Source organism: Mercenaria mercenaria, chromosome 3 (assembly GCF_021730395.1).
Source record: "Mercenaria mercenaria strain notata chromosome 3, MADL_Memer_1, whole genome shotgun sequence".
Classification (NCBI taxonomy): Eukaryota; Metazoa; Mollusca; class Bivalvia; order Venerida; family Veneridae; genus Mercenaria; species Mercenaria mercenaria.
This window is the reverse complement of record NC_069363.1, coordinates 63,235,984-63,251,191: the sequence shown is the minus strand read 5'-3', so window position 1 is coordinate 63,251,191 and position 15,208 is coordinate 63,235,984. Positions and strand designations below refer to the sequence as shown.

At 34.2% G+C, this 15,208-nt stretch overlaps 1 protein-coding gene across 11 annotated transcripts in view; it reads left to right on the top strand.

Annotated features, from left to right (window-relative positions):
- LOC123524545 (eyes absent homolog 1-like) overlaps positions 1-11,861 on the top strand; it is a 178,896-nt gene extending 167,035 nt beyond the window's left edge. For all 11 annotated transcript variants that reach the window (XM_053538733.1, XM_053538735.1, XM_053538734.1 and 8 more), the window contains 5 exons: positions 2,216-2,274; positions 3,563-3,723; positions 4,392-4,506; positions 5,427-5,548; positions 6,305-11,861. In XM_053538733.1, the coding sequence (XP_053394708.1) occupies positions 2,216-2,274; positions 3,563-3,723; positions 4,392-4,506; positions 5,427-5,548; positions 6,305-6,486 (639 nt within the window). In that variant the 3' untranslated portion in view covers positions 6,487-11,861. The remainder of the gene's footprint in view (positions 1-2,215; positions 2,275-3,562; positions 3,724-4,391; positions 4,507-5,426; positions 5,549-6,304) is intronic.
- The last annotated feature ends 3,347 nt before the right edge of the window (positions 11,862-15,208 follow it).

Here is a 15,208-nt window from a genome sequence, read left to right as displayed (position 1 = left end):
TACAAGGGTTTATTTAAAATAAAAAATGTATATATTTTATAATTTATAAACCCAACTCTTTTGGTTGACTGCAGTACATTTGTTGGAATCAATATTTTATGATTCAAATTAATGTTGTGTGAAATCAGGTTTTATTCATGCATTTATTCTGTGTACTTGCACAGACACGATTGTCTTTTTTTTGTGATTTTTTTTCACTGCTAGAAAATACATGAGCTTGAAAAATTATTTTTTTTAATTCATGTTCAAATGTAAAACATATTCGATTTAGATGTTTCAGATATCAAATTCACTGTAAGAGCCGTACCATGAGAAAACCAACATAGTGGCTTTGCGACCAGCATGGATCCAGACCAGCCTGCGCATCCGCAAAGTCTGGTCAGGATCCATGATGTTCGCTTTCAAAGCCTATTACAGTCATAGAAACAGTTAGCAAACAGCATGGATCCTGACCAGACTGCGCAGATGCGCAGGCTGGTCTGGATCCATGCTGGTCGCAAAGCCACTATGTTGGTTTTCTCATGGCGCGGCTCATAATAGTTTAAGTCATGGTAATTTTAAAAAGAACGAAGCCAGTCAAGTAGATGAATATTGTTGGAGAAAGGAAACACCGTCAATCTCCTAGGTTCATGCATGTATTCAGTACTCACAACCCTTATTTTAAAAAAGATTGGATAAATGTAGGCAGATTCAGAGAACTGGTATAATTTATTCTTAAAAATGAGCAAGAAACATAATGTTTGCAAGGTGACTTTAAGACATAATGGAGCAAATGAAAAACACATGTTGGAAGAATGTGGACATTCATGAGAAAACTTGAAAACGGCAATCTCAACTGTCAAAACTGATTAGCCCTGCTGCTTCCTGACACAATGTGCCATGCCGAGTTCAACTCACCTGTTGGACTTAAACAAAACATAAACTAAGTGGTCTTTTCTATAGGGTTCAAGGTTTTTGGGATGAGGCGGGAACTTAAGACTTTCATAATATGGTTTTATTCCTGCAATATCTTGGGGAAGGGAGTGGGGGGAGAGGGTAAAAAGGGCACTTAAATATATAATTAGCGAGAAACTGCATTTACAGTCACCTTATACATTTAGCTCCATATAGGGTCTTCATACAATTAACATATGCAATTATTTCCTACAGTTAACTCATATAATTATACAGTCATACAATTATCTCATACAATTACCTCATACATTTAGCTCATACATACAGGTATTTTATACTATTACTTTATGCAATTATCTCCAATAGTTATCTCATACAATTACTTCATATAGTTACCTCATACAGTTATCTTAATATAGAATTATCTCATACAACTGCCTCATAAAATTACCTCATACAATTACCCCATACAATTAGCTCATATATACTGAGACACACTGGAACTAAAATTAAGTCATTGGACTTATATGCTTGCATGTTTTTTAAAGCTAATCTTATGTTTCCCAAATGTTTGACTATATTTTAATCATTTGTTTGTTATTTGTTGTTGTTTTTTACTTTACAAAACATTAAAAATCAATAAGATATAAATAAGGCATAATATAATTTAGGGATTTAATAATATATATAAAGAAAGTCACAGGTCCAGGACAGGATGTTTCTAAGAAAATTTTGATACAGGGTTGGGGTTGGGAATATAATAAGAAGCACATGTGAGCGTTTCCAAATTACACCTCCTGCCGGCAACTAGCCACTTCCTGGTGACTGTAAGGTGTCAGAGACAAACCCAATTACTGGCCATCAATGCGTGCATCTGCATTTGATTGTGCATGGAACTCCAAAAGCTTTTGCCAAAATATTGTCAAAGGGACATAATTCAATTAGAATAGTTAATATTTCATTATGTAATCCCAGAAAATAAAAAAAATGGACTGTCTGAGCTGAAAACTGTCAATTAGGAGAACAGTTTCCAAGTCTATGCCAGTTTGACAAAAGTGACAATAGGCATTAAAAGTCTGAAGTCATTTTGTCTCCACTTGCTCCATGTTGGCAAGTTGTAGTGACTTGTTTCTAGTTCTTATTCATGTGGGCAAGTTGTTAGTGACTTGCAGAGAACAAGATAGCTCTGGACCTGGTAGACCCTAATATACTACAGCCATAATAGTGTTATAAACATGAAACAAACAAATCAAACTTTTCGTTTAGGTATTCTCTTCTAAAAGAAGTTGAATACTAAGCGTTCATATTGTTTATTTTCCAGGAATGTGATCAAGTACATATTGATGATGTGTCATCTGATGACAATGGACAAGATTTAAGGTAAACAGTTAATTAATTAAAGTGACCAGGATCATTTTTTTCCTCTTTCTTCTTCAGTCATTTCATTTACAATTAAGACATTGAACAAAAGAAAGGCAGCCTTGATGTATCAGCTGCCAGTCAAAAACATGATCTAGCATAAGATTTGTGAGAAAAACCTGGTCATCCACCTGCTTTTATTTAACTAAATGATTCTGATTTATTTATAAATGGTTTCTATAAACAACAGCATATTTTTTTCCAAGAACTAAAACATGTTTTACCTAGTTCAAGAAACATCTGTTTTCTAAATCAAAATCATTTTCTTTATTTTTGACACTTAAAACATTGAGTTGTGATACAAAGCCATCTGCTTATCATGAAGTCAGGAAAAAAACTTTCATCCACAGCTTTTCCTTATCTCTACCACTTGGCTTTGCACTGTTAAAATTCCAAAGTTTTTGTGAGAAATCCCCATCCATCACTGGTACATAATCACCATGCACCCAGCTTATACCTCTAAGCCCACTTTGATAAATGTTTACCCCAATTCTATCAAGTCTGATCCGTCTTTGATGTGAGTTTTATCACTGTAAAAATGTGCTTGATAATCCAACATAAAATTCAATAAAATGTCTACTTCCCCTCTATGATGGAACAGTTAAACCTTCTAAAGTACTGGAACAATTTTCAGAGAGTCTGTTCTGAGACATTTTTAAGAAAGAAGTGTAAATAGAAAATGGAGTGAGTGTATGCAGTCAGTGGAGAAAATTTTAGACTTGAGGTTAAGATTGTAGAATATTTGAGGTCAAAGTTGTAAAATATTTAAGGTCAAGGTTATAGAATACTCCATGGAGGTAAAGGTTGTAGAATACTTTCAGTCAATGTTATAGGAGAAGACATGGGGGTCAAGATTGAAGGGGAAGACTTTTTAGGTCAAGGTTATAGGAGATGTTAGGTCATGGTTGTAGAATACCTGAGGTCAAGGTTGTAGAGGACTTGAGGTCAAAGTTGTAAAAGACTTGAGGCCAAGGTTGTAGAAGACTTTTGGTCGAAGTTATAAGTGAAGGTTGTTGGGGGAAGTCTTGAGGTCAAGGTCAAAGGAGTAGACTTGAGGTCAAGGTTATAAGATAAGACATTAGCATTTTTATCAACAGAAGGTAGACTGCCATATAAAAACAAATTTTTATTAACAATTTGTCTTCAGCCTGTATTTACTAACCACTACTCAGTGCATGTAGTCATTCTGAAAAGTTTGGTTTGTACTGAATTGTTACAGATTTAGTAACTGTTTTCTTTATAATTTTAGTACTTACAATTTTGCTGCTGATGGTTTCCGACAAGCAGCAACAAATGCCAATTTGTGCCTAGCAACGGGTGTACGTGGTGGCGTAGACTGGATGAGAAAATTAGCGTTCAGATACCGACGAATAAAGGAATTGTACAATACTTACAGAACTAATGTTGGAGGTGTGTACCATTTGTATATTAATATGTTTAGTTTTCCTTTATCTGATTGTTTCATCTTTTCTTTACAGTCGTCATGAACATGCAATATAAATTTTTCAATTCCATTCAGATCTGTTTCATGCAGTGGGGTACATTTCAATTTTACTGTGATAGAATTCCGCTGAAGGCAGGGTGTATGAGGGGTGTTGCATATTCCATTACCTCTCATGAACACTCTGCTATTATCTTGCTTCGTTGCAGTCTATGTTTCCATAAGATCTCATTACAGATTTTATTCACTACAGAATAGATTGAGTCTTTAAGATACAAAAAATGGGAGGCTATTTTCCAGTCTCTGCAGTCACACACACACACAAAAAAAGGAATTATGAAATTCAATTTTAGAATCATTAAATAGGTGGTAGAACCTTGCCTGCTAAATTTCTATAATGAACTTGTCCATCTTTCAGTTTGGACAGTACCATTAACTATTGAAAGGGGTTCTTACCAAAAAGATACAGAAAGGCGAACAGTGTATATCATGATCAGACTGCACAGATGTGCAGGCTTATCATGATCTGCACTGGTCGCAAAGGCAGAATCAATCTTGTATGGCATGAGGAAGGTTAAAGATTAACTGTCATGATTATGAAGTGTCCGGTAAGTGAATGCTTTGTCTTTGTTTACAGGTGTTATAGGACCACAGAAACGTGATCAGTGGGTTCAACTACGTCAAGAAATTGAGAATCTTACTGACAACTGGTTAACTCTCGCCCTCAAATCACTTAGTATCATCAACTCAAGGTATGGCAGTTTACACTTGTTAGATCTGTAGTTCTCCTGCAAATTTCTCCTGCAAATTCGAATATAATTATTTCTTTTAAAATTTATGAAATATTTCAGTTGTAGCACGTTGGAAGTTGTTATTTTAGACTCATTTTACTGTCTGCATAGTATTTAGAATAGTATTTTTAGTATGCATTACTAGTTTATATATACAGATAGACTGTGACACTGTTTAAAACCAGTCTGACAGTGTCGCAATTTACTGAGATTTGTTAAGTACATAGAATGTTCAGATCTTAAAATACTCAGACCCAAAGACTCACCGTATTGAGATAATTATATTCATGTAATATGAAATCTGAATCATGAAAAGTTGATCAAGAAGCTGTGCACGTTCTGTCTTAACAGGCTTAATTATGTTCGCATGTTCTACACTGTGTTCTTGGTATCAAATTCATAATTATAATGAAATTAGGTACAAAAAGGAACCTTGGCTTAGCCTCATGTAAATAATTAATGCCAAAATGCTACCCTAATATTGACATTTACGTACAATTACTGTGTGTCAGGAGAGATGGTGGCAAACAATGCTAATTAGGAATTTAATTTCAGTATTCAGCCTATGCCATAAGTTTACCTTTGACGTTATTTCGCAGAAAATTGAAGACTGTACGTGTAGCCGAGTTGTTGATATTTATGCTGAAGTTTGATACACGAGTGTTTCCTTGTTCATTGTTCTCTTTTTTATCTGTCAATTCTAGCTCAGGTTTTGATGTCTGTAAAATTTTGGGTGGGGGCGGGGGAAGTAGGGGAAAAAAAACAAAAACTTCTCGCATATATAAAACTCTTTAGCTGTCTTATCATTAAAAAGGGGCCCAATAAGAAGAGAAAAAAAATTGGATCAGTATGTAGAAAATGTTATATTATCTATATTTCAGATCAAACTGTGTGAATGTACTAGTCACAACAACCCAGTTAGTGCCTGCCCTAGCTAAAACCTTGTTGTACGGCCTTGGTGGTGTATTTGCTATAGAAAATGTCTATAGTGCTACAAAAATAGGTAAACCATATACCTCTCTCTTTCATACAACATTTATTATTCTTTGTAAATTTTACTAATGTACTAGTTTTTGTCGAGCCCACTTGCGATGAGCTCGATATAGTCGCCACTTTTTGCGGTTCGGTGTATGTGCGTGAGTGCATCCGTGCGTGCGTCCGTCCGATTTTGTCCGGACCATAACTTTGAGATGCATGGACCAATCTTGTTTATATTTAGCATGAATGTTTACCTCAATGAGAAGACGTGTCATGCGCAAACCCCATGTTCCTATCTCAAAGGTCAAGGTCACAGTTGGAGGTCAAAGGTCAAATTGAAGTTTGTCCGGAGCATTTATTCTTCATGCATGGTGGGATGTTGATGTAACTTGGCATAAATTGTTACCATTATGAGACGGAGTGACATGCTCAAGAACCAGGTCTCTAGGTCTAAGGTCAAGGTTACACTTGACCACTGGTGGGCTCGACATTCTGCCCGTGGGGATACTGTTCTATGACTGTTGTCCCTTTTATTGCACATTTCATACATGCATTCTTTGTTGATACATTATAATGGATTGTGTGTTTTTTTGTTGTGTTTTTTTTAATTATACATGTGTAGTATCAATGAATACATCCTCTACTTAAAATAGTGCCAATCTGATTGACAAATTACAAATTAATTACCTTTTTGATAGGATAAATTTAAGTTTTTTTGTAATTGTTATTTTGAAGAATAAATTGAAGCAATGATTGATCTTACACATATTCTTTGTTGTAGGTAAAGAGTCTTGTTTTGAGAGAATCGTGTCACGATTTGGAAAGAAATGTACATATGTTGTCGTAGGTGATGGTCGGGATGAGGAAGCTGCCGCAAAACAAATGACCTGGCCTTTCTGGAGAATTTCAAATCATTCCGACTTAGCGGCACTGCATCATGCGCTAGAACTGAGCTACCTCTAGAAGAAACAGACAGAACGTTATTTTCTCATTGCTTACATGCTGCTTTTCATAGCAACATTGTGACTGCTATTTTATAGCAATATACTGCTATATATAGTAATTTATGAACCTGTTCCTGTATTTATGGTTAGGTCAGTCCACGGATAGTCATGTTAATGAATTCCGTGGACTCGGAATTAACCGACCGATGACAGTGCTGGAGGCCATGTTGTTGGAAAATGTTTTACTAGATCGTGCAAAATCAGTGGTTTTATTTTCTGACATAGCGATGTTAAAAACTATGAGATTATGTATTTGTCAGAAGCTTGAACGAAAGTATGACAGTAAAAGACATACACAGGTACATGCAAGGAGCTGGCCGAATGAAAGTGTGTAAACTTGAGCAGAAAATAAGAAAATCTTGTGAAAGTAGTGAAAGGAGACACTTCAAATAAATGGAAATGTGATAGGTAACGGCACGATCTAATGGAAAGAAGTACAATGTGTGGGCAAACCGACATGTTTTAAACACGCTATTTTCCTGCGTGTTAATATAAACCGAACATTCAGCATTAAATACTTTGTGTGTGACGAGTACAGTTGAATTTACACATTGTGTCACATCGTCACTGTGGTTTTTGCAGTAAATGTGTATATTTGAAGATTTTGTGTGTACATAATCCGCAATGGAAAGAAGTCAGGAACGTGAACATTTACCACAGAATTTCTGTTTTTGAGTGATTTAAATCTATCTATATATATATATGTATTGACACATATATATATATATGTAATATATATATTGTTGAGACGTGCCATTTTGTTTATGTTTTGTTTGTTTCATATATATATATCTTATCTGCACTTTATTTATCCAGACGGTAATTAACCACTTTTAATAGGAAAAATGAAATGTACAGCTGCGCAGGATTTCATGTCACTTTTACATATGCATGAAAAATTTGTTTCTACATTTACATAATTATTGATGAATTTTGAAATTACAGTTCCTACTCACCAGTAGAATAGGCTGATCTGTTTATGCTTTAAGTTCACACTGCATGTATTTTTTATACAAGATTTAGCTCTTTATAATGATTTTTTAAAACTTTTTTATATCTTGATTTATGTTTTAGACAGTATTGATACTTACTTAATTTAGAGTTAAATCAGATGAAAAAAAAACTGTATTTACCTCTGAAAATACATGTAACAATAAAAAATTTAACAGCTGTTTTACTAAACTTTATTGTTTATCAGTATTTAATAGAAGTGATTTTAACTACAAGAGATTGGTGTACATTCATCAGTATTGGGTTGTTACGGTGTGTGTTGCAAAATACAGTGCCATTTTCTGACACGTGCAATTCTAATAGGATAAGTAAATGTTCGTACCATGAATAAAACTGTCACTGCCTCTTTTGGCTATTCAATTTGGAACAATGTAAAACAGTATATTCAATTGCAATTTTTTGTACTCTGTTTTGTTATGCAATGGCTATTTATTTAGTTAGGAATATGCACTATTTTGTTCCGCAAAACAATTTGAACATATTGTTGTTCACAATTCAAAATATCAGACATATTTTTTTTTAGCAATTTTAGGTTCTGCTTCGTTGAATGAAGGATCATGTGAAAATTTTAACAATCAAATGTAAGAAATATGGCATCCGTTTAGTTTGCTCTGACATGTATTTTAATTTTCTTTTGTTGCCAGTTTAACAAATTGACCATTCAAAATCCAGAGCCTTTATTTTTGCGACTTCATTTTTTTTCTTATTTTTTCAAGAAAATATTGATTTTACTTCTGCTGACAAAGAAAGTTCTTGTAAATTTGTCCTCTTGAATGGTGATAAGCTATATTACACATGATAAAATGTGAAGCAACTCTGAAAGCTCATCTGTTTCTCTGAAGAAGGAAATCCTGTTTTATGCATAAAACTTTATATTGCAACTGAAATAGTACTGGAAACTTAATTACCTCAAACTGAATTCATAACAAAATGGCCTTACCTTGTGAATGTCTTTTGTTAGCACCAAAGACAAAGTGTTTTATTTTTTTATCTTTTATGCAACTCCTTGTTTCATTGCAAACATATTATATGTGCAAAATATCAAAGGTAACAAACAGTGTGAGCTCAAACTGATGTCATTATCATAGACTTAATCCAATGAACAAATATAAAACACTTGAGTCCTCCGAAAAATACACGGAGATACTTTTTTTTGTGATTTCATACATATATTCATTTTACATATCATATTTTACCATAATGTTTTATTTCTTAATGTATTTTACTACTAATAATGCCATGATGACAGAATACATCAAAACGATACAGTAACTTCAAAGTTTGCAATAAAAAGTATTATCATAAACACTCGGAGTGTGTTTTAGTGCACTTAGCAGTTTTAAAAGTGCACATTCCGTTTTGAAATAAAAGTAATGAAATAGTTATTGAGATAATTCTGTTATTATTTCTTCAAAATGTATTCTGTTGCCATGGCATTACTGTGACCACCAATATTTTTGTTAAATTCAGTATAATTGTTCTGTCATACGTCCATATTATACATCATTACAAATAATTGGTCATATGACATGACATTCGTCCTCTTTTTACTTTGCAAGTAGCTGCATTCAGCACCAGTAACATACTGCCACCAGATTTCCTAGCAAATTTTTCATGATCATATACAGTGGCACCATTAACAAAATTTGTCTGGGGCTAGTTGAGACATTTTCATATATCTCATGTATTGCATTCTGGTTGTGAATGTATTTGCTGTCCACAATTACAATGTGCAACACTTTTCTCACATTTTGTTTCTGTATTTTGTAATGTTCCAGTTCTCCTCACTTTAAAGGTCAGTTTTATTGAATGGTGCAATTATAGTTTTGAACTATCATTTTTCTTCTCAAATTTTTAGTTTTAGAAAATTCAAATAGATTCCAACAGTTTTATTGGAGTGTAGAAGTGTAGAATGACCCAAGAAATTTTTAGAGCTAGGCAAGCATCTCTCTATCTATATTCATCAATGTTTCAAACTTAGTCTTGAAATGTGGAAAAAATTCAAGTTTCTCTTACTGTCTTACAAATGCCTCTGTACTGCTGAAATTTTGCTTAGTTCTTTGACTTTGATGTTCTGTATTTAAGGCAAGTTTCAATAAACTTTGTACAAAATTGATAGTGAGGCCAAAAGTAATTTTAACATTTCAAAATCATTACTGAATATGGATCTTTAACTGTTAAGTATTTATTTCATCCTTGCATTGAGTATCACTGGTAAGATTTTCTTATTGTGGGGGAAGCTCAAGTTGTTTATAATTTGGAGGCGACAACAACAAAACCCTTCCATGACTTTATGAATCTCATTGTTTAAATACCTCGTTAAAAAACAGCTAGCACTGTCCATTGCACTAATTCATTTACACTTCAGTAACCATTTCTTCATGTAATATCTTCTTTTTTCATTGGTCCATGTATACAGACTTTTACAGTCAAAGTAACGTCTGTGTCCAAGAAGTGATAGCTTTGCACTTAAGCACCATGTTAACAACATGTCTAAGATTTTTTTTTTATAATTTTGCGGCGGACAATCAGGCCATCATCAATTCAGAAAACTTGAAAGCATTATCTTGGTGAGAACAGTATTTTAGATACATGTGTTGCATCATGTTGTGGAACATACCAAAATTTATTAAGGTACCGTCAGGCTTGAAAACTTGACCGCAGGTGTTGTTATATTTGCAATATTTTGTATATACGTGCAGAAGTAACTAAATATTTGTTTTCCATTGCTTTTTACCTGTTTGAAGGTGATAAGCAATAATGACTGTATAAAAAAGGTTGCTTATTACACCCTCCAATATATTACAGTCATAGAGTTCATTTGAAAAAAGTACACAAGCATTCGTTTTATTTTCTTATGGGAAATGATTTCGTAAATAAAGTTTGACAGTTAGTGGATAGAGATTATTCCATTTATCTGAACTTTCATCTATATTAGCCTTGATCTCAAGATAGTAGAAACTCCTTTACCTGCTATATTAATGTAGTAACACATTATCATCATTGTTAAGAATTTAAGGTAGTGGTCTCATACTAGAAATCTGCAATTCCCGTGCGATTATGTATCCTTCGTATGTGATTTTGGCATTTTTCGGACACAACAGAAAATTAGTTTTCAAAATCACCGGAGAATGCCGAAATCATGTAAGGAAGATACGTTAACCCTTACCATGCTGGACACGATTGGTTTTGCCTTTGCGAACAGTGCAGATCATGATAAGCCTGCACATCCATGCAGTCTGATCATGATCTGCACTGTTTGCCATTCAGTCAGAATCTTTTTGGTAAGTACCCCTTTTAACAATTAATGGTACTGTCCAAATTGGACAAGTTCATTATAGAAATTTAGAAAGGCAAGGGTTAACAAATGAAAATTGGCGATTGTCATTACCTATCCACTACCTTAAAACTTACTTTTTTGTAAAACGATATTGGAGATTTTATGTAAGTAAAATGGCAGAAAAAGTGTAATTCTCTATGACATATAACTGGTTTGTCTTGTATTGAGATTGTGATCAAGTTGTACATTTCATCATTAAACATACATTTTAAATATGTGTATAGTTCATTTGAAGTAAAATGGGATTTTAGATGTCCTGTATATTTTAGTAACCTATTTCCCATTTTAAAACTTCATTGAATTGACTATATTGTAATTTGACCAAGCTAGGAAAACCAAAGTCCCTTTTATTATTAAAGTATTATATATCTTGTTGTATTTTAATTGAATATATTGCTTTTTTGTAAGTGTTTTCTTAAAGGTGCAAAGAATGGTCATTCTGAGTACTTGTGAAGTTTATCTGTTGTTTACGATTGCATTTTCAGTTTTAATCTACCCAATGTTTCTATACAACATGTATTATATGTAACAAACATTGGGCTGTCAGTTTTTAGACCAGTTTCAAAATGCAGCCTTGCCATTGGCTAGTTTCAAGACCTCTCCAGAATTGGGTGCTCGAGTTATGTGAACAAAGTCAGGTTTTTGTAACTTGATAACTTCATTACTGTAACATGAAACTCTTGTGTTACATTATAGTTACATAAATGGTGCGGGCTAAGGTCACAGTATATTATATTATTAATTCTTCAGGTAGAAGTACATGTATTGAGTAAATTGGAATAAATAGGAAATACGATATAAAACTGAGCTTTCATAAACAATAGATAGACAAGTTGATATTTTTATGTACAATCAGTTTTGTGATTTGACATTGAGAGAGAATGGTAACTGGTGTTTTTGTGTCTTATCATTTTATGAATCATGATTACATTATGTATTATAATATTGAAAGGAAGAGAAAATAAATATACTACAAAACTAAAGATGTTTGTTTTTCTGAATTTTAAGCACAAGTATACAGCACATTTTAGATGGACTATTTTGCATGTCACACCTCTATTTGGTGGTTTGGTGGACAGTAGATATATTGTTAAATCCTGTTAAAAATTCACTCATCGTAGCTTGCTTTGTAGATAGTGCTGCTTTATTTTCAGTAATGACAGTCATGCTAAAATGTGGCTTCTAGGTGTTCTCCTATCCAAAATCAATTCTCTTGTTCTCCAACTAAAAAGCATTTAAAGTTGTATATATTAAAAATTATTTGGTGTCCTTTAACCCCAAAATGGTTTGAGTTTTTAACCTTGCTTTTAAGTGTCCTTTTAACAAAAAACCTTAGTGTTCTCTTACCTAAAGATAGTAATGTCATTTAACCCAAAACCTTTTGTGGTCTTTAACCTTAAAATAATTAGTGTCCCCTAACCTTAAAAAAAAGTAGTGAACTAACAAAGAAGAGTTCCTATCAAGTATCTAGAAGACGTGATGACCTGTCCGAAATGTAGTTTCGTTACAGGTTCAAATACATGTACATCAAAATTTTTCCCTGCATATTCTAGGCAGTGAAACTCGGATGCAGCAAAGGCATCAAAACAATTAATTTGTTCCTTATAACCTAACTGATGCATTGGTGAGAATGTTTGTCGACAAAATCTACTTTAAATAATATCACAAAAATATTCCTACAATGACCCTGTACCAAAAGGTTTCAAATTATTAAAGTTTGTCAAAAACATTGTCATCAGCTGGGGTAGTCACTTTTAATGCATGTACAGTACTTCGGTACTACTTTCTATATGCACTAGTGGATACCTAAAAATTTTTGTGTCAGAAAAATCTCGCCAAATTCAAAATAATTTCACAGATATCCTTAAGACAGCCAGCACATATTCATGCAACCTCGCCAGGTATATGTATGTTTTTGACAACACAGAAAATGACGTCACTTGACCTTCAGCTATTTCAGGAAGTAAATAAAATGAAAGTAGAAATGCTAAACTTGAAAACGAAAGCTGCATTTTGATTCGTAGATAGTCTGGGGTCATGTGCTGGGGTCACCCCGTCTAAATGTATGCGCGTGGACTTTTTTTTCTTTTTAGCTATTGGGGAGCCAATTTTCAGCACTTTATTACGAATTGAAATTACCTGGGCTTTAGTACAGCATGTCAGCTTTTAATCTATGAAAAAGTATTTGAGCTCTGGATAAACACAAATCCCACAGGGGTCTGTAACCGACCAAGGGTACATTAATTTTGGAACTTCATCAAATCGCTCAAAATGTCATTTTTGATGTTGTCTGAGAGTGTCAGTATATGCCTCAGATGTAAGATATAACCGTATTTGAGAGCTGCAGACCTAGACATTTCAGAAATATTTTCAAAATAAGTTTCGTGTAATAAATGTTGTTTCTACGGAAGCGTGAAAGGGCCATCAGACGCTAATACATTTTAGTACGTTAAGGCTGCGGAAAGGATATAGATCTATTCCATGTGCAACCCTCGGTAAAAAGTGTTCAAGCAATATGTGAAACTCCGGGCGACAATATAAGGTCATCAAGGGCCTCTTGTTTATATCAAACACAGATGTTACAATTCATAATTCAGTGTCTAATACATGCAAGTCAACATCAACTAGTTCAGGTCAGGTGAGTGACTTCAGGCCACTATGGCCTTCTAGTTTTTAACCAGGTAAACTAGAGTTAGGAGTGACCGATTCAGATAAAACTTGGTATTATGTTCCATGCAATTTGGGTAAAAAAAGACAGCCTCTAGTGTAAATATGATCTTTCAATGTTTCAGCCTAGTAATTTTGGATTTTGACCCCAAAGAAACTAGTTCCATAATGAGCAGAAATGTCTGCAAATGCCAGAGGCCATGTTTTTTTAGGAATCTAAATAATCTGAACAATCCTAGTAGACATTCACCTAAGGAACATTTCAGTAAAATCGTTATGATGCCAGCATTTGTCTGTCTGTCCGTCTGTTAGCAATTTTGTGTCCGCTCTGTAACTCTTGAACCCCTTGAAGCATTTCAAAGAAACTCGACACAAATGTTCACCACATCCAGACAACATGCAGAGCTCCTGTTTTGGACAACTCGCTTCAAGGTCAAGGTCACACTTAGGGGGTCAAAGGTCATATGACTCTTGTTTCATGTCTGCTCTGTAACTCTTGAACTGCTTGAAGGATTTTAAAGAAACTTGGCACAAATGTTCATCACATCAAGATGATGTGCAGAGCCTATGTTTCAGATAGCTTGCTTCAAGGTCAAGGTCACACCTTCAGGCTTATGTTGCTCTGCATTGCTTGTTTAAAAATCAAACTGACAGTTTAGGAAATGTCGTTCAAAGATAATTACTATTGTTTGCTCTGGTTGTCAGCCAAGCAGAACCATTGGAACAACTTTGGAAAGCAGTCATCCAAAGAACATCCAGACAGTGTTTCATCAACATTTACCAAACAGTTTCAGAACTGATATCTTTTGAAAAAAGTGGTTTACAGATGGACTGATGACAGACACAGGAGGAAAAGTGACCACAATAGCTTACCTTGAGCGCATTGTACTTTGGTCAACTATTTATTTTGTTTGGTTTAACGTCGCACCAATACAAATATGGCAACTTTCCAGCTTTAATGATAGAGGAAGACCCCAGGTGCCGCTTCGTGCATTATTTCATCACAGACGGGCACCTGTTCAGAACCACCGATATAAGCCAGCTGGATGGCTTCCTCACATGAAGAATTCAACACTCAGAATGAGGCTCGAACCCACAGTGGTGAGGGTCAAGTGATACGAAGTCAGCAATTTTAACTACTTGGCCACGGAAGCCTCACTTGTGAATGAAAATCTCCTTTTGGGAAGTATGAACAAACAGCAATGATAAACTGGTTCTATACAGCGTTTTATTGCATAGTCTGTAGCAAAAACGTTTAGCTTACATTTGTCTCCTTGTCCATCGTCATGAAAATAGTATTTAATGAATGGGATTTTCTTGGGTTTTATCTTGTCTATATAAAAAAATACTAATCTATTACATCTCCAGCTGTAATTTGTCTGTTTGTTCAATGTCCATCAAATAATGTACCTGTCAATCAAGTTTAATGTCTATTTCATGGTACATCAAGGAAATCGAAAATATACGTTTCCATAAAATGTGTCTGTCTTGCCAAATGTTCCGATTTATCGGTCTGCGTGGAAACAGTGAGAAATTTATTGCTTCTAATCTGTGAAAAGTAGGCAAAAACAAGAGCAATATATGTACATAATATTGGACATGGAGTCATAGCAGGTTTGCTTATTGTTTTCTGCGATAGTTACCACATCAAAATAAATTTTAA